Source organism: Gasterosteus aculeatus, chromosome 14 (assembly GCF_964276395.1).
Source record: "Gasterosteus aculeatus chromosome 14, fGasAcu3.hap1.1, whole genome shotgun sequence".
In the NCBI taxonomy this organism is placed as follows: Eukaryota; Metazoa; Chordata; class Actinopteri; order Perciformes; family Gasterosteidae; genus Gasterosteus; species Gasterosteus aculeatus.
This window is the reverse complement of record NC_135702.1, coordinates 5229087-5249217: the sequence shown is the minus strand read 5'-3', so window position 1 is coordinate 5249217 and position 20131 is coordinate 5229087. Positions and strand designations below refer to the sequence as shown.

The following is a 20131-nucleotide window of genomic DNA, read 5'->3' as shown; positions in this document are numbered from 1 at the left end:
TGTGACTGACATCACACTTTGAAATCAAGTTTTCAGAGAGATCACTTGTCTTTTAAAGGAAATACTTTGTCCTTGGTTGTAACTGAATTGCAGATCCCAAGAAAGTGTGGAAATGAATGACGGAGGATTCCTCCTCCTTCACCTGGTCCATGTTCTGCGATGTTGAGACCGGTCCTTGTCATTGTCCTCTGTGCGTCCTCGTCCTCGCTGTCTCAGTTCTCATCCTGCTCGATCCACGGACGACACATTTCTTCCTCAAATACTAAACGAGGACCTTTGTGTGACTTTTAGGACGTACTTAACTATGATGTTTTATAGATTTATATTGTATTTATACATTTGATGAAATACTAACATAAAACTCTTGTAATTCAATTTTACGATAAATTAAACTAATTAGTTTTTTCCGTCCATTTCTTTACACGCTCATACCGTGACATTTTCTTAGTTTATCATAGTTGTTTTATGTAATTTCTCAACAGTCATCCTTACTGAAAAAATATATTTCTGTATACTGAATAGTATTTTCACAGATTTTAATAATTATATACTAACGTATGACTTATTATTTTCCTGACATGATAGACTTGTATCAGTCTTTTGTCTACATATTATTATTAATATTATTTCAGGATTGTTTATGACATACTAGACTTTGAACGTGTATCATGACCAACCAACGTCACTATGACTTTAGATATTTCACGTATTTAATATACATCTTTATTTGAACAGAATATTTACAACTTCTCCATATGTTTCATCAGTATTTATGATAATGGATTTCCTTTTTAAAGAAATTATTCCATATTTAAAGTATTGATTTTAGCCAATATGCAAAATATACATATATCACAGTTTCAGGCTCAACGGCTTCTATTACACCCGAAATGTGTATATGAGGAAATTCAAAATAAATCATCACATCCTTTTAATAACACCAAAAGAAAAAGAAAGTTAACGTCATAGCTAATTCAAAGATCACATACCAATCACATCACCATCAAAACAAAAGGAAAGTTTAAACACTCACACAGGATAAGTTTTAACTCACATACGTTTTTTTTTGTTGTCGGGGTGGAGGAGGTTTCATTGTGATTTGTTTGACTGAGTTTTTAGAGACTTAGCCGTTGCATTTAACAACAAACAGAAAGAGTGAACATGACATCACATGTCATTGTCTTGTGAACCTCACTTATACTAAGAAAACGGTCGCAGGTTGTAATCGAATCATCTTCAGTTTACTGCAAAGATTACGTTTTAAATGACTATCCGTTCAGGGACGCTCTAGCAGGGAGACGTTACAAAGCATCCATGGAAGACGTAATGACCTGAACACGCGTTTCTATGCCTTCCTAGTGAATACTTTGTTGTAACCGAATCCCACATTTATTAACACAGCTCAGTCTGCAGGTTCCCAGGAAGTGTTTGAAATGAATTGTGCCATGCGCTTCCTCTTCCTCTTCTTCGGCGTTCAAACGCAGGAGACCCTCTCTGACTGGTCACATGACGCAGCACTTCTCCTCTGCTTTGGTCTTGAGCTCGGTGACGGTTGCCGAGGCCTTCTCCTTCAGCTGGTCCATGTCCATGTTCTGCAAGTTTTGAAACTGGCCCATGATGGAGTCCTTGCCCTCCTCCTCCGTGGCGTCCTCGTCCACCATCTTCAGCAGCTCCTCGGGCACGTCCACGTCGTCCCCGGCTATCTCGATCATGTTTTCGTCCTGCTCACTCTGCGGGCGACATCGGGGAGGAAACATGGTCAGAGCCCGGACACGCAGACACGATTTTTGGGTTCAGGCGGACTTGAAATCCTTGAAAGCCACAGTGGTTCCTGCTTTGCAATCACACATGCAATTGAAAGATGTCTCTGTATCATCCACATATAGTTGTTATTTCCAACATCCAAATGAAACAAGTCACAGCATTTTCTTTTTGAGATTAAAATACGGTGGATATTTGAGACCTTTTTAGATTCATTATTTCTTTTTCTATATTAGAAAATATTTATAATATTTATGACAAATATATATTTCAAATATTTATAATAAATATAATAATATTGTAAAATATTATATTTAATTTGGCAAAGTAAACCAACTGAAGGCTGACTTGAAGGCTTTTCCAGGATTGTCTGTCTGCCTCACTTAAAAAACACAAAATAACAACATATATATGTATATGACCACATATAGATGAACTCAATTTAAACCTAATCCCTGAACCAATGTTTGAATTACTGTCACCTGTTACCTCAGTTCGACTGGAGCATATTAAAGTGCTTTAAGATGCACTACATTGGTCTTTATTTGAATATCATCCACATTCGAGTACCTGCACTGGACATTTTACGAAGAAGATTCAAGTCTCCTTTGACTTTACTTACAAGTGTCTTTTGCGTCGTAGAAATGCCACGTTTAAAGTCCTTCAGACAGACTCAATCTAATCACTTAGTATCTAGTCAGGCAGTGTACTGGGACCGCTTTAAACTTCAAGCCGTGGGATTATCTCCCAACGATAGTCTAAAGATATCTTCTCTTACGTTGCACGAGACTCGAATTCCATTAGACGAACGGCAACAACTCACGGTTTCTACTCACACATACATATCCTTATTATTTATTCTAACTTTCTCTCGATGGCGTGAAGGTGTGTTCTCAACTTGCCTTTACTCAACCGAAAGACTCAACACAACAAGATCCCTTTAGGTGCCTTAATTTCAAAACCCACTTAAAATGCACATCCGGGTTCTTTTAAAGTCACTTTGTCGTTTGTCCTTTCAAACTAGCGCGTCATGCAAACACTATTGATTATGAATTAAATGCCAAAAACACAAACAATTCTTCACAAGCAAGATTTTCACCTCTAGAATAATTCACCTGAATAGAACAAACTCGAAACTGCCCACGGTCTGTGGATCGCTAACAAAACACACTCACATACCTTATTCGCTCCCTCCATCACAGCTTGTTTGTCTCTATCGGGCCTTTGAAAGCGTTCAGCGTGGCGCGTTACATCCACCACAGTGGGTGTAGCTCTTTGCTTAAAGCCAGTTCAGCCTAATGAGCCTGGGACACCTGCTCGCCAGCACTTAGCCCCGTAAGACTCAAGGCGCAGGACGGGACACACGGGACACACGGGCCACACGGGCCAACGTCTTCCTGTTTCCCACTAATCTACTGGCATGGCGTCCGCCTCCTGCCGCCCGAGCTGCCGCTGCCAAGTGGCGCTGTTAAGTAAAGATAACCGAAACCACGAAGCGTCTATTTGGAGAGCACTAGCTCCGTCACCTGACCACGCTTTCCCTCATGGCTGTTAATGAGCACTGGGCGAAATGATGTAAACAAAAACAATCACTTGATGCAGAAAGTGTTGAATTGAAGCATCTATATGTTTATAATGGAAGCAGATATAAGTGTTTATTTATCAAGAATGATGCATGTGAGGAGGCCACCGTATGAACAGATAATGAATGAAAACGTGGTAAAATAGAGTTAATAGATTTAGTATTAATATAAAACACGTCTTCATATTGAAAGTTATAATTGGTATTTAAAAATGCTTTTCTGTCCACCTACAACTATAGTGTGTTATTAACTATTTGATGTAATAACTTTATGTCTTTGTGGTGCTATAAATGAGGGTTTATTAATACATGAAATTCTAAACTATTAATTACACAACTGTATGAATAAAAAGTATTTACCTTTGGCAGCCTGTATTTTTCTCTGAGGCACACCCTCAATGTGGCCCTTTCTGCCTTCTTGTGTAAGAAATCTGCATCCCGCTCCATCCTGACATGAACAAACACATATATTATTGACGCAGTATCCTTTTTAAAAAAAATGTACACAATACAAAGGGGATAAGCTGCAAGAAAATACTAGCAAGGTGGAACGTGAAGACCTTTTGTTCTCATCAGTGGATCAACAGCAGCATAATAAGCATTTGGATTGCCATGAAAAATATTATGCTGTTTTGTTCATGTAAACACATCAGCGTCATCTCAGGAATAACAGAGAGACAATCGAGCTCAACACAAATTCCATGTTTTGTTCGGTTATTTGCAGTCTCCGAAAGAGATTACAGAACTCTGAAATCTTTAGTGTGTCCATGAACATTTTTTTCCTTCGTAATTGAATAACTTCAATAACAACTGATAGTGACTTTCTTCTGGATTCGTGGAATATAACAAACTCTGGTGTGTTTCACATTAAATGAAATGTTGTTGCGAGGTCAGTGTTGGCAACATCTCAGGCTTATAGAAAGTGTAAGTGATTCTAGTTTTAATCTTTAAATCAAGCAACCAAAGCAAACGTTTATCCTCCACCGTGAGTCTTGAACCTGCGTATTTTCGTACTTTCCCTCAGCTAATTAAAAATGGGATTATCAGGTCACACTGACGCAGGCAGATTGGAAATCGAGCTCAGAGACCGAGACTTGAACTGCGCTGAGACAAAAACACAGTGGACGGGGGTCCAAACTAACTGCTGTTAGTTTGACACGCTTTACAGATAGTGATGCAGATTTTTTAGAAGAGCTTTCATGTTCTGACATTTCAATTTCTTTCTAAAATTTGATTTGTTCAAAATGTGGTCATTTGCCAAACAGAAGAGTGGTGAGCCTGGATTAATCTTGTTATGCAATACAGGATCTGCTTGATGCTGCAATACTCCGTCACAAATGTCCATCTTTTAAAATGATGTCATTGACCATGTTTCTTCCTCAAATGGAGATTGAAATAAAATAGATAAATAAATATAATTTTGCTCAATCATAGCTTTTTAGTGTATCACGTTTTATATTATATTTTCTTCCCAAAATGCAACGTGTTCGAGCTGCAAATCAAACAGCCCGTTTACAAACGCTTGTTTGTTTTTCCAACTAAAAAAAGTGTCACACATCATTGTTCTTGACGCAGAAATAGATGACAGATTATGGGAGATTATTGATTCAGGCACGAGCGTTGGCCTCAGTGGGTCATTATGTAAAACACAAATCCACTGTGCTGTGACCTTCTGCAGCAGACGAATAAAAAACGCACATCTTGCTCACCGTGTGCAAACAATACATGTATATGATGTGAAAAAATGTTTGCATTCAGCTAAGACTTTGGCTGAAATACATGGTAGTGGAAAAGCGCCGGCGGTAAACGGAGGAGTACCAAGCAGTTCTTCAAGGTCAGATTGCAAGTTCTGCTTCCGCACCGCTTCCCTTGGGAACAATGGCATCAATTCAAAAAGGAGCTCCGTCCAAGTCACTACTTACTTCTCCTCCACCACCTGTTTCTGGTACTCTTCATACTCCTCGCGTGTCATCCCCGCTGCTTTGGCCGGATCTGTGGGGGTGGCCTCCTCTTCCTTGTCTCCCCCACCACCGAGGCCGATGCCCGACAGGGGGTTCCCAATCATGCTCTTGATCAAGAAAGCCATCTTGAGTTGCCGTGGGGCTGTTCACTCGGCGACGGTGCGCGAATATCTTTTTAAAAAGTGAAAGTGTGACGCTCGCTCCCCTTATGGCGCCCACCGGGTTCGGCTTCCTTTAGCTGTCAAATCCAGTGGTAGCTCTCTAGCTAACCTGCTGCTTGTCTATAGAGCCAAGGACACACTGACGAGAACACACACACACACACACACACAGCGGCCATAATCTGGATTTAATCCTCCCTGCTCCACTATGCTTAGAGGCAGATGGCCGGTTTTCTGTCTATTTTTAAATCATGCGGACCATTGTTTCATCTTTCACTTTATTGATTCTCACACTTTGTGCTTCGTTTTGGAGGTATGGCACTCATCGCGCGTCTTCTTTTGGAGATGGCTGTCCTCCGTTTGGGGCCAAACATATACACCATCCGCCCACTGCTGCTTAATCATATTAGTAAAATACCGACTGGCCCAAGTGCGGATTACGCTGCTGAGAGAGAGGGAGAGAGAGAAGTGGGATTACAGTCTTGTTCATCCCCCCACTGGGGCCATCGTTAAGGTCGTGCTATTGTTCAGTGGGAGGATGATTGACGGGGATGATTGACAGGGGGATGAGGGACGGGGAGGAGACATTTCAGCCTATCACTGCATGGTTATCTCTGAGCTCCGGTGAAGTTGTGGATTAACCTGATATTATTATGCAGTCAGAAAGGCCCATCTGCAACCCGTATGTCTGCTAATGTGTTAAGTTTAGTTGCATGTTACAGCTTGAGTCTGTTACTTGATCAAGATTTATCAAAAATTAGCAAAATTAAGAGATTTTAAATTTTGATGTTCTGACATGAATTGAGTTTTATAAATTGGTTGAGTCAAGATTTATTATCAACCATTTTGATAATCATGTCAATTTCAATATAAAAATAACCCAAATGGTTCCAGCTTCAAAAACGTCATTGCTTTTACTGTAATGTAGTTAAATTTAAAGTTGTGGGCAGATTAGGGGAATTTAAGTGTTCATGAAAAAACTTTTAGAAGGCTTTGTAGTCACTTATTGAGCTACAGGACACAAAAAGCAAAATCCCCTTGGATGTACACAGTTGGTTATAATATAAAACTTGAGTGTTGCTTGGTAAACGTCATTTGACTTGACAGTAGTTACACATCTGTAGGATGGAATAATGAGAAATTAAATACAGATGGAAGCGTAATTATTCGGAGGCGTGTCCCCCATGATGAAATAAGCAGACGCCACGCAGTGATTGGGGTCTTCTGTTTATGTAAATTGTTCAGCATACGTCAGATCCTGACAAGGCAAACGGAAGCAGACTCCTGCTCTGAGGTTTCTTCAACAAATGGTTCATTTTTTATACAAAATTGCACATTTGAAAACACAGGTTTTTTTGTTATTTCAGTTTCACGATACGGTTTGGTGGCAGATTTTGACTTTTGAAAGCAAACTCAAAAAAGGATCCGACCTTCCAAAAATACTGCAAGGATAATTTTACATCATGTTGGAAATCCAGAGGTCTCACAAGAGCATTCATACGCAAAGATTTACTGATCAAATTAAAAATCTGTCATTAATTAAAACAAACTTTCAAGTACAATAACTTACAATCTGGAAATAATCAAAAAAGAAAATGAACAAAAACATGCTGGATTTCATCAAAAGAACTTCTTTGCTGCTGCTTCTTGTTGACTTCTGCGAGAGAAACGTTAGACACAGAGACACAAAGCGTTAGTTGACTTCATTTCTATTTCTTACGTTGCATAACTCGCGCTGAATCTAAATAAACAACGTCTTACTTGTACATGATGTAGCAGAAGAACAGGACCGACTGGGCGACGATGAAGATCACAAAGTGAAGCGTGGATAAGCAGGCGGGCACGGGAGGCGCCTCGGGGCACTTCACTATCTTCTCAGCTGGATTCTACGGGTGAAAAGGAACGCACACACATATAACAGAGATAACAGGGATCTACTCTGCCGAGTGCCGTCTCCACGCTGGCTTACGTACCTGAGGGTTCCGCTGGATCAGCTGATCCACGTCCCGTTTGACCGTGTGCAGGTGCTCCTTGATGTCGTTGAAGTGCTGAATGGTCTCGTAGGTTCCGATGCCGCCGGCGTTGCCCTGGTGCTGGGACGAGCTGATCTGCTTCAGGGACTCGTGAAAGGAGGTTCTGCGGGGACAAAGAGAGGACAAGTCCTGACAAATAGCCTTAATGCTTCAGCTGCTTTCCCCCGAAGGACTGAAATGATAGAAGCTGTTTTAATATCAAATAAATATCTCTGAAATGTAGTTCAAATGTTTACTTTTGACAATTTCGGTCTATGTTGGGAAACATAAGATGAATATGCTGTGTGGTATCATTTATTTACAGTAATACAAATTGTCCAAAATTAATCCCTTAATCCCCATTCACTGGAGGCTACATATTGTCAAAGTTTGAAAAACAGTCAAAATTACCATCCGATAAAAGAGGTCACGATTGCTGAATTAATCCCTCATGAAAACATGTTCTTACAACAGATTACAAGTGCAGGAGGTAAAGAAACAGACCGCGGAGGAGCGCTATCTCCAGTCTAGTCATCAGGCTAAAAGAATAAAAAAAAAAATTTAAAAGTGGGAAGGAATATGAAGAGGAAACAAATGGATATCGTCATCATAAACATATCGTACCATTTTTTCGGGAAGAAGCTGTAAATCTTTCCAAAATCGATTACAAGTAAAAGTAGAGCTAATATACATACACTTTATTATTGGTTTACTTTATGTTCATATGTGAGTTTTGGCAGTTTGGATCTGACAAAAGTTTCAACAAATCCCTTAAATGTACTTAATTGCTTAAATGTACAAAAACCTTAATTCCTGGCCTCATTGAGAGGTTGCCAGGCAACCAACAAAGACTCAAGATGGTTAAACTTCTCCTTTAAGTATGTCTGAGATTCAAAAGAGCAGAATTTACGTTTGCTTTACACTATTGTCTGCTTATGTCTCCAATATTTGCCGATATCATTCACCGCAAATTTAAAAACCATTATTCACCAATTATAAAATGTAAGATCTGTATCCTTCACTTTCAATTTCATTAGTGAATGAAATACAGTGTAAACCATTCTCAGGAGAGAATCACGACTTCTAAGCCTGGATCATATTTCCCCCCAAAATGAAATTTCTTAACGCTGATTGCTTAAAAGGAGAAAGCAATAAGTTTCCCTTATCATCTTAAACACATCTAAGACGATTAGGAAGAAAAAAGTGACATGACAAATGAAAGGAAGGCCCCGAGGGAGAGGATTGTGACAGGAAATCAATTGGAGGTAAAGCGTGTTTTGCTTGTGTACGACAGATGTATTTAAAGACTACTAATCTGATAAGGGCCAAACGCTGCTAAGACGGTGGCCTTTTCTTGCTTTGCCACATGGCCGAGGTCTGAAAGGATGGACAAGGATGACATATAAACAAAATCTAATTTACTTCACAGAGAGGAGGGGGGTGGGGGGCGGGGGGGCTCCCTTGAGAAAGTAAGTGAGCATTTATTAAAGCCTTTATCTAATCTTCATCTGCTACAAGTGACCTATTTATGAGCAGAAAGCCCTCCTTGGAGTCTGAGATGAGGTCCTATCATAAACTCTGTGTTTAAAAGATGGGCCGGGATAAACGGGAGAGCTTAATCTACTAAGTAATACAGATCAGTTGCTCACATTAGCACATTAGATGGAGCGGCCTCAGCCTTTTGCCAGGGCGTCAATCAGCTCACCCGTCACAATGAGTTTCCTGCAAGTTGACTCGTTGCACAAACTCTGGACTTTTCCTGCCGTTTATTCAATATAAATCACTTGGGTATAATTAGCAAATGAGACACGTAAGTGAGAGTCTGGGGTCCATGTGTGTCAAGGGTCAGCAAATATAATAAAGAAAATCATGTATTTGAGGATGAATGTCGTGTTGGATTGAGGGCATATCAACGGCTTGGTTCCTTTATGACACACGAGGCTGAGAGATTAATGTTACATAGAATAAAATCTTTAATATCTTGCGATTCTGATTAATTCTTAATGCAGATGGTGCGTTAAAATTAAGACACACTGTGGAAGTGCGGCCACAGGACAAACATGTCCTTATTGAATAAATAAGACGCAACGTAGCCATTCAGACGGTGACTATTAAAAAAGGGGGCAAAGTGCTTATATTAATTAAAAGCTGAACATAGGAGTCCAAAAAGGTTGACTAGAAATAAATAAGATGACTAATTGGATCATTCATGAATTAATTATTGGTGAAAGAGAAAAAAAACATTCATTAAATCCCCCCACAAATGTATGAGCAGGGTTTTGAAGAGGACATTGTTTTTAAGTCTGTTGAATGCTCACAATGACTAAGCCTACAAGCACCTTAGGCCGGCAACAGAAAAGCACAAGACACGAGCTCTAAACACTAATACATTATTTTTTGAACACCTCATCAGGCTTACTAACTACAAGTACCAAAGTCAAACCGTCAAGGAAGGCACACCATCATGAAATCTCTTTTAAGCTGTATTATCTTGGCATTAAAAAGCTGCTCAGGATCTCCTCACAGTGGTAAGCAGACAATAAATATAATTAAGGAAGGAGAAAAAGAAGATTACATCTGGATATTACAATATAATGCTGTATGGCTCAGCAATGATATCATTTTCATTTGGTTTGATACCATTTTGTAAGGAAGGTCAAATTCATTTTCTTTACTTACCTTGATTATTATTATTTACATCTTTGTACAGTTTGTTGTTGTTTTGATTAAAAGGTAGAGTAGTAATACTAATGTGCTGTTGAGCTTCCTCGTTGTTACGCGTTTTCTTTGCTTTTCAAATAACTTGTTTCACCGCCGCTCTGTGTTTTTGTTTTGTGTTGGTTCCCCCTCTTTGTAAATATCAATCTCCTAGTAGAATAATCTTCCCGATAAAAACGGTATAATAAAAACAAAAGCAAAAGTTTAAGTTGCTTATAAACGTTAGAGGTGTAAATGAAGCATCGATGTGGGAACGTGCATGTGACTGACTGACTGACTGCATTTGGATTATCAGTCTTGAAGACACCTGTGATGCTGCAACCACTGAGATTAAATATGATTTAAGGGATTTAACTGCCAGGATATCCCTTGTTTTTCATGGTAGCATCACGGATCTCTCTTTATGTTTGTTGCAACAACAACAGTGGTTTTAAAGACAGCCGTCAACAACTGTGACCCTGCTGTGACTTACCTCAGCTCATTCAGGTTTTTGAGAACCTCCTGCTGGGTGATTACGATGGAGCCCAACTGTTGTTGACCGGCGGTATCCAGCTGAAAGAGAAAGGCAACAGAACCTCATGAACTTTCTTCAAAACCCCCCCCCAAAAAACGAGACTAAAACGTCGGTTGAAATCTAAAAAATGTAAACTACATAAAACGTGGAGGATAAAAAAAAAAGACTAAATCAGCATTCCCGTCAACATGACCACGTGTACCATCGTGGCGTATTGTGTGCATCCGTCTGTCGACGCGCTCACCTGTCCCGACTCGGCGTTGGTCCCCTTCTTGAGGACGTCGGCGGAGAGGACGGAAACGTACCGCCGCTGCTCGTCCAGGATCATGGCGAGCTGCCGGTGGAGCTGTTTGATCTCCAGGTGGATCCGGTTCTGGCCCTCAAACACCTGACGGATCTCCCGGTCACTCACGCTCTCGTACAAGTCCTCGACTGAAGAGGGAGCAAAGATTTGGAGCAGTTCAAATCAAATCTGCAAACATTTATTGAGGTATTCAGGTGACTTTTGTGCCTTTTTAGTGCTTCATGTGAGCAATGTAACCTTGCTTGTTCAGATTATATAAAACAGTAAAGAAAGAAAGTTTCTGTTCATGACGTCTCTCTGATTTGGGAGAACTCACATGGCTCTCCTTGGACGTCCGGGTGCTCTTTCTGAAACTCTTCTTTCTTTTTGTCCAGCTCTTGCTGGAAGTTCTGAAATTCCTCCTGGTACTTGTCCTTCTCTTCTTTAGGAATCTCGGAATCGGGTGGGGGCTTCAGTGGGAGAGACAAATAAAAAAACGTCTGTGAACTCAATAGACGGCTGTGCTTAGGCTACTTGTGCACATACATGCATGCGCACTCACAGACACACAGCTACAAAAGAGCCGAACACGGGATTGTTAAGAGCGTCAGGGGCTCCAGTAAAATGTAGTTACCGGTTGCTGGCCCGGCTCAGAGAGTCCAAACAACAAGAAGGACAAAACATCGTGGTCATCTAATGGAGAAAAGGAATTCTGAGTTACAACAGGACGACATATTTTAAATCATGGTAGCACTTTAAATTGGTAACATGGCTACAAGATGGTAGTGTTTTATTGTGCTTATAATTTGGGGTAAATAGAGAAACTGGGGTCATGGCAATCACAGAGTAACTTGGTAATATCTTTTTTACAACAGCGCGAATATCAGCTACCTTCTTTTGCAATAGAAGGTCAGTAAAAAGAACAGTAGTGTACAAATTACCATTAATGACATTAACACAACGTAATTGTAAAACCTCAATATTGGGGTAATGTAATTTTAAAATATTTTTTGAGATTAATAATGGTTGTAGTGTGAAAGTGTTAAAATACACCGATAACATCTTGTTTTATCATACAGGAAATGGAGAAATAAACTTATGGAAATCAGAAAATGAAATGATGAAATCATTGTATTGACATATTTCTTCCTTTAACAAAATACAAGTTCATAAATGCTGCTGTTTTTATCTATTCCATCGTCCGTACTGGGAATAACCACGGCTCAGCCTGTCTGGGCCTCCACCTCGGCTCGTCTTAAGATCAGCCAATTAGTCGGCTTTCTAAGTGGCTCAAGAGGGACAACCGTTTTAATTAGGACTAAGAGATTTACTCAAAACCCACATTTAACTCACAACTTGAGGGATTTTCCACACAGAGGCTTGAACCGTACCTGCTAAGCCACCAGTGGCGGCCGAAATGCCGAAGAAGCCTTGGCTGGGGAGCACCATGTTCTCCACCTTTGTGCAGAACTCATAGTCGTCTCTGTCAGGAGTGAAACCATTGTTGATCATCACCTGAGGAGGAAGGCGGAACGACGATTACCGCCGACTGCGCTGAGCAACGGACCCGCGTGACGTAACAACTTTTATTTTATTCTCTCCGGGGACGGCTTAGTTTCCGAAAAGGGGGAAAAAAAGCGCTGTCCCGCGTGTTCTCCTACCGTCAGCGTCTTCTTGTAGTAGGTGATTTTGGCCCGGACGGGATAGGGTTTGTTGCGGAAGTCTCGTAAACACGTGCCGAGGGCCTGCGTGGTGCCGTCGCTGGATCAAAACAACCATTTCAGAGCAATTTCATCAATTGCATTCCGCGCAGCGCTCAAAGGAGTTTATTAAATAAGTGACTAACATGAATGTATGTTTTTGTGTTTACATGTTTAGTGGTAAACAGTGTGAAATCTAAGATTGACTGAAATGGCATTGGAAAAGTGATTTAAAGCTTTCACTGGCCCGAGGGAGATTAGGAAAGATGGAGGATTATTTACTTTCCAAGCAAATATAATCATATTTCCTAATCTTCTTTAAGTAGTTAAAATCTGAGTTGGTGATGACGTCTGAGGAAAGCATAAAAAAAAAAAGTCTACTTACTTTTGATGGTCATAAACAAGTTTTCCATTGTTTCCCACAACAACTATAGCTGGGTTATTTTTCTGGAACGAAGATGGAAGAAAACAAGGAAATTAATCCTTTGGTTCATCGGAGGACCAGAGGTAGCTTTGCTTTCCTATAATCTCATTTTCTAATATTAATCCCATACCTGAAATACACAGAAATATTCAGACCTACGAAAATATTTGTTTTAAATTTTATGTATTTAACTACCTATTTAGGTAGATGCATATACTTCTATCCAGTTATGAAAAATTAACATAACATTTATTCATGTAAAGTAAAAAGTATTTAAATTAACATTCATAATAAACATGTGAATGTCTCAAAGGTTTAAACAAAAGGTTTTTTTTCTTTCATGTTGCTAAATGTGCACAGATCATCATATTTATATTCTTAACTCTTTTCCTCTTTGACTAAACCTGTTAATGACGATAAAACAGATTCCCAGTTTGAACAAGCTTCCCACGACGTACTTTCAGGAACACTCCTTTACATTTTTTTTAAAAAACACTGACCTTTCCGTCGTTGTCAAAGGAGTCGAAGAAGATTCCAACTCCGTTCCACATGTCGGCGGCGCCGTACACTGGGCCGTCGAGGCCTTGATCGGTGGTGAACCACACGGCCTGATGGTAAAATGGGAGTTAGCTTCTGCGTCAACAAAACTAAAGCCCAAAACAATTACAAATGCACTCTTTCAATCGCTCTCTTTCAGGTCGGGCAACAAATAAGTCGGGTCAGTGGTGAACGTGGGAGTAAATACTAAAGGTGCTTATGTGTTTTGATCTTACACGCCTCTAAAAAAGAATGAAATGACCATCGAATGAAAGTTTTTTTATATCAGATATCATCGGACAGGTAAGCAGTATCTTATTTAAATGTTGTGACATAATTTGGTAATTCTCAGCTCTCACTACAAGTGACTTTTAATCAGAAGCCATTTATTGCCACATATGTTACACATAGGTTGGTTTATTCATCAATTATGAGGTAGGTGATGATTTGGGTGTTAGGTTGTGGATTAAGTGTAAACTGGAAGGTTGTGTGGATTAGGATTTGAGCATCATAACAGTAGAGCTGCAGCCTAACTGGGACTATGAATATGTTTTGACCAATTTCACTTAGATGGTCTGGCTGCACGAAACATAACAGTCAAAAGTAAGAAAGTTTGGACATCGAATTCACGGCAAACAATAAATAATGTTTAATGAACGTTGGCTCAGTGTTGTGCAGATGGTTCAGACACGTCACCGCTTCTCACCAAACCGTCTGCTCCCATCCGGCCCCGTCCAGACACCCTGAAGGTCACCTCGGCCTCCCAGCTGTTGAAGTTGACTTTGTTTTTTGTCCACACGGAGCCCTTCTGGCTCCTGAGGGACGGCGTAATGCGCACCTGGTCTGCGCTGGGGATGGCATCTTGAATGGGGAGAGGAGAAATGGACAGAATCCGCAGGATTTTAGTAAGATGTTACCATCGTTTCCATGACAATAACAGCGTATTAATCCCGGTTAACACACCCTCTCATCTGCATCCAAGTTAACATATGCTAGCGCTGAAACGGGAATGAAAAGACTCATCACGTGCTGCTTTTTATCAGTTTCATATCGTTGTATCTTGGATAATGTTTGTGAGCAATTACGGTTTGGTTAGGTTGAGGGAAAAACTGGTGGCGGCGGTTGGAGAGAGATTGGAGTTGGAGATGTTGTCAAAAGGTCCCTGGTGTTTGAGGCCAGTTGCACACGTATGTACAGTATAGAGTAGGCTATAGAGGTGCAGAGTGATGACGTTTTGGTGCAGCTATGTGAATGCTGCTTAAAGGGGGAAAGCGGCTGCTCATATCAGCGAGTGAACAACTCACTGGGTGACGCAAGAATCCAAAGGCCCATTTTGGCGAGAGGAAAGTTCAACACTTCTGACTGTGAATAGACCCGTCTGCTTTAAATCCACCCGGGACGCGTTTTGAATAGGACAATAAAACCTGGCATTACAGCTAGGCTACTTAAATGAATGAATCCTCCTGTTGCGGTTTTGAATGGACAAAGAGAAAACCCTAGTGTCATTTCTGAACAGCTGTAAACCCTCCAAACGTCACCGAAAACCCCGCCGCGGTAAGAAAAAAGGCAACTCGAGTGCGTTCGGAGAGTCTCCGAGACGTTGACAGCTGGAAACTTACTTCCACTGTGGATCCAAAACGGGATGCCGCCGTCGGGCTGAGACAGGTGCGGTCCTTTGAAGCTGTATTTGTACTCGAATCGGCGATGGGGAAGCTCTTCTGACGCGGAGGCACCGGGGGAGACGTCAGCGACGCCGCGGTTAAGTATTATCGCGGTGAGAAAAGTTAATGTCAACGCGCGCGCGCTGGCAGTTGGGCGCTGTGCTGTGGACACCGCCATGTTTCTGTATCACTGCTGACGTAGCGCTGGAACCGAGAGCATGACGGGAAGTCTGTAGGGCCAACAGGGCGGTTTCTGATTGGTCAGGATTTTTTTTGGTCGTTTTCTCTGTTTATCTTCGGGGTTTTTTTAAGGTTACAGCTAAACAGCTGACACGATAAAATGCCAGACATTGACATTGCATTTGACGTTTTAGCAAACAAAAAATGAACAGTATTTTGGACTATTGCTAATGCTGATCCTAAAACTTGTGACCGTGGAAGACTGATAGCACTAAGCTATTGGCAACAGTTTAAATATCATAACACTTCTACAAATGCTAGTGTAACACTAACAATTTCTACTAATAATAACACTTAAAGAAACTATCTATGAAAATAGAGAAAAAAACAATCAGAATTTCCCAAAGCCCAAGGTGAAGCCTTTCATTTCTTTTTTACTTCCAAAATAGAATGCCGTAAAGAGATTTTTTGGTACCAGTCAAAGGTTTTCATACATTTTTCCATTCAATTCAATGTGAAAGTCTGTTCAAAACCTTTACCTAGAGCAAAAGCAATAACGGAGTAAAGATATGTAAAAATTAAAATACACAATATATAGACAACATATTCTATCCTGAATGATGAAGAAAAGAAAAGAGCCTCTTTTACGCCAATGACAGGAATTACATAACTTGTTAGATGGTTTTTACCACTGAGGTAAATATAAACTTATTTCATAGTGACTCAGTTTAAATAATTATATTCTTTCAGTTTATATTGAGCTCACATGTTGTGTATTCCTGAATAAAGTTCAGTTTAATAAAATAAACAGGAACAGAAACAGGACATGTATACAAAATATCAAGGAACCAGACTGTAGAAAATTAATCCAGTCATTCGTACAAAAATTGATGGTCTTGCAGTGATAATTGTGTATGGGCCACATGATTAAACATACATAAAGTATTAGAAAAAGGGTTTCAAATCATTTAAGTTATCTAAATATGTTTAGTTAAAATGTTTAGTGCTGCATGGCCCACGTGTAGTTTATTACAGAAACATACTTCATGATTCACAAATGAGCTGAATCGCAATCAGTGACCCACGCTGTTACAAACAACAAACTTATCCGCTATGTCAAAATCCTAATTGAGGTTTTAGTCCTTTCAGCTACGCTCGTCGCCCCGCGTGAGGTCAGCAAAAGGTTAAGTGACCTCGCTGCGCTGGCTGCTGCTGCGGCTTTCACTGCTGCCTGAAAGCCTCAGTGGGAGACGGGAGATGACACAATTATGCATCACTCGCTTACAGGCACTTTAATGCTGCTTCTTCCTACTGGAGCTGCAGCATCAGTTTCTGTGAGGGCCTGTGATTACGGGTTCAGGAACGAACCCCGGAATAAAACAGGCCTCTGTGGTGACACTAATCTGGAGACTTTGACTATTCTGGCAAATGGTCGGTACATGGCGGAGACTGATTTTCCTCAGGTTCTTTATGCCGTGGTACTTACAGCATAGTCGTGGAACACGGGGAGGGTCTATTCGACTGGTTAACCGTCAAATAGTCAAAATCATTTCTTTATCTTTTTAAAATGTCACTACAAATGGCATGTGCCTGTCTTAAAAAGGATCTATGTAGTTTGTCGTGTTGGTGGACAAAACTCAGAGGGATAAAGTTGTCTTAAAATTGGTTTGTGTCTTTGCTGAAACAGAACTTACACATACATATACTTTTCCTATATTTGTTTCCCTTTAAAGAATGAATAACCTAATTATGAAAAAATGATTTCATCACAGGAACGTTGAATTGCTGCTTCTTGTCAAACTGTTTCCATGTAGTGTTTTACATTGTTATTAAATAGATAAATAAACTATTAAATAGTTATGTCTGTGCAGTCATTGTATTCCTCGCTATAACAGAGGAACTTTGAGGTGTGTACATTTTAAAAGAAAAAAATTAAGAATTAGTATTAATTAGTAATACATTTTTTTTATTACTTATCACTTTATTACTTGTGCACTGTTGTCTTGTCTGTCTACTGTCGCGCACTAATCGCCAAGACAAATTCCTTGTATGTTTGACATATTTTGGCTAATAAATGTTTCCTGATTCCTGATTCCTGAAGTATCATAAAAAGATCACCCTTAATTATCTCCAGGCCATAATCTCGATTAAGATATAAAATTATATCATGAACAGGACAATGCAAGTACAGTAAAGCAGAAATAAGATGATTACTTGTATGCAAAACACAAAAAATTATGAAAAGTAACAGTTTTCCAGTGGATTTGAAGAGCAGAGAAAACAGAGGCCTCTCCTCTTTGTTTGAGGAAGTCCTCATTAGAGAGTTAAACCACACTCTTTGTAAGGAAATGTAGGATTTAAATAACAATAGCAATGCTAATGGCTCCATTTAGGGGTGGACAATAGGGACCTGCAGGATGTTAATGGTTCACTGAGACTGTGAATAGCCCATCACATGAGTCAGCACAAATATTTGGCCAGTGAATTATAGGATGCTGTGCTAAACGTATGTTGGGTTTGCAGTTTTCTGGAGCTTCAGCTTTTAATGTTTAATTTACATTTCAAACATATTCTGGATCTGCATTCGTTTGCCGCGAGGAGTTTGAAGTGGATAATTCTATATGTTTCATTCATTTCGACCACAGTAATTCATACTTTAAAAGTGTATTACCTCCAACTGCTGTGGGTGTTTTAAGCCATCATGAGCCATCATTTTGGATGTTAAAGCAGATAAAACAAATAACAGTTGTGCTACTTGTTCCTGTCTAAAGATGTTTGTATTACCCACGTCACATCAGGGTGAAAGGGAGAGTGGCTTGTCACCCCCCCGGTGTGACACCCCGGCTTAGTTAAATGAAGCCTGTTGCCTCATGGTGTTTATTCATACCTGAAAAGCACAAAGCAGTCAATTATCACACGAACAAAATGTCAGCTGAGACGACAGCATGTTAAGGAAATGTCCTGCGGTTGAACCAGCTGTGCTCTTAAGTTTACCACCACCGCGGACCTGCAGGAGGACCAGGAGATCACGATCTTTATGTTTAAATTACCATCTGGATGAGTTTGATTTTCATTCAGCAATGTCGCGCGTGTGCATTCACAAGCCCCAATCATTATGGATTAAACCAGATTTTGATCAGGATACTTTTAAACGGATTTTAATGATCACTTCCAATAAAGACTGTTTTATTTGCTGGCTCAATTCAGGGCGCATAGGCCACACACTCACCCTCAACAATGCAGAAGGACGGAACCTTTATTCCCCATTGCTTCAACACGGTCCAGTGTGGTGCAGCCCAGAGAGGGCACTTATTGTCCACCAAGGACTCTGGCACATTCATTTGAAGAGCGGCCCTTTCTCATTATCAACAGACACACTAAACGATGGGCCCCAAACAATGCAAAACGGATCCCTTTATGCGCACAAGTGCTCGACGTTTCAGGCAACCACTGTGTGCCCTCCACCGCTCCCTCTTCTTTTCAGATACCTGCACATAAGTGAAAGATGTAGGGGGACACAAAAGATATTCTCAACTTTCATTTTCTCCCAGTCTGTGAAACGGGCCTATTTTAAAGCTTCTATTTGTGCAGAGCCTCTCATTAACTCTGCTCATGCTGCCTCTCTCGGGTTGCCGTTGCTTAAGTACTGGGTGTTGAAAAAAAAAGCTACCAATTAGTCTCTCATCAGCTCCAATTAGAGGAGACAAAGCATGAGTAAAGATAACTCAATGAGCGGGAGAGGTGGAAGGCCGAGGGCTGCCTACGTGGCGTTTTCGTGTGCGCTTTCGTGTGCATTTGTGTAGTCCCGGCTGGCACAACATAGTTTGTAATCATTGAAGAACTTGAGGCCATTCAGTTCGACCCTCTGCAGCACAGGTCCATTCACTCTGCAGGCTCCTCAGCGGACCCTTTTCTCGGGGCCAAGTGTTGTTGTGCTGGGAAGACAGGCCCCCCAGGAGTCCCAGAAAGAGGGCCATTCAATCCTCTCTACCTGCTTGCAGCACATAAAGCACTTTAGGCCTGGCCGATCTCTCATTATTGTCTCCTTCACTCTCAATACTTCCTTAAACTTAGGCCCCAACAAGAGCAGGCTCTTTTTGAGGGGGGAAATAGGGGATGTATGTTAAGGGGGTGCCTTTCACCTCATTAGAATTGAATTGGCACTGTCTTATAATTACGTCGGAGGGCAACAATGTATTTTTCTCATCACAATCTTCAGTGAATGGGGGATTTTTGGGGCAGTTAATTTGCTGTCCACACTAATGCATTAATTAATGAATTAGGTAGCACTAATTTTCTCTATGCTGCCTCTCTCTGTTTGTTTCCTCTGTTAGTTTCCAAGAGTTCTGGGCAGCCGTTACTAATAAAATTACCTCATTAAGGCCTTTGTCGCAGCACAGTAACTCACTCATTCATTTGCTATCAAACATTTTCTTTCTAGAAAGAAGACTGAGGGTGTTGCCATTCACTGTCGAATCTTTTTGTGGGTAGTTCTAAATAATGAGGGGGGACAAGCAGGGAGATATAATTAGGAACAAGGGGGCACTTCAGCAAATATTGGAAATCTTTTAAGGCTTGCCCTTGTATGATGGTGATTAATTACTTCCAGAAGGGATTTTGAAGCAATGTATTGCCAA

The 20131-nt window shown here is 40.5% G+C and overlaps 2 protein-coding genes across 2 annotated transcripts; both read right to left on the bottom strand.

Annotated features, from left to right (window-relative positions):
• Positions 1 to 700: 700 nt before the first annotated feature.
• On the bottom strand, positions 701 to 5823 carry cplx4a (complexin 4a). The gene is made up of 3 exons (XM_040198592.2): positions 5266 to 5823; positions 3704 to 3791; positions 701 to 1730 (listed from the first exon to the last, which is right to left on the bottom strand). The coding sequence occupies exons 1-3, from the start codon at positions 5427 to 5429 to the stop codon at positions 1503 to 1505; spliced, it is 480 nt and encodes a 159-aa protein (XP_040054526.1). The 5' UTR covers positions 5430 to 5823; the 3' UTR covers positions 701 to 1502.
• An 856-nt stretch (positions 5824 to 6679) lies between these two features.
• lman1 (lectin, mannose-binding, 1) lies at positions 6680 to 15635 on the bottom strand. The gene is made up of 13 exons (XM_040198148.2): positions 15273 to 15635; positions 14360 to 14514; positions 13617 to 13724; positions 13078 to 13139; positions 12654 to 12753; positions 12384 to 12507; positions 11627 to 11685; positions 11330 to 11462; positions 10954 to 11141; positions 10668 to 10747; positions 7439 to 7601; positions 7227 to 7351; positions 6680 to 7122 (listed from the first exon to the last, which is right to left on the bottom strand). The coding sequence occupies exons 1-13, from the start codon at positions 15490 to 15492 to the stop codon at positions 7086 to 7088; spliced, it is 1554 nt and encodes a 517-aa protein (XP_040054082.1). The 5' UTR covers positions 15493 to 15635; the 3' UTR covers positions 6680 to 7085.
• Between the last annotated feature and the right edge of the window lie 4496 nt (positions 15636 to 20131).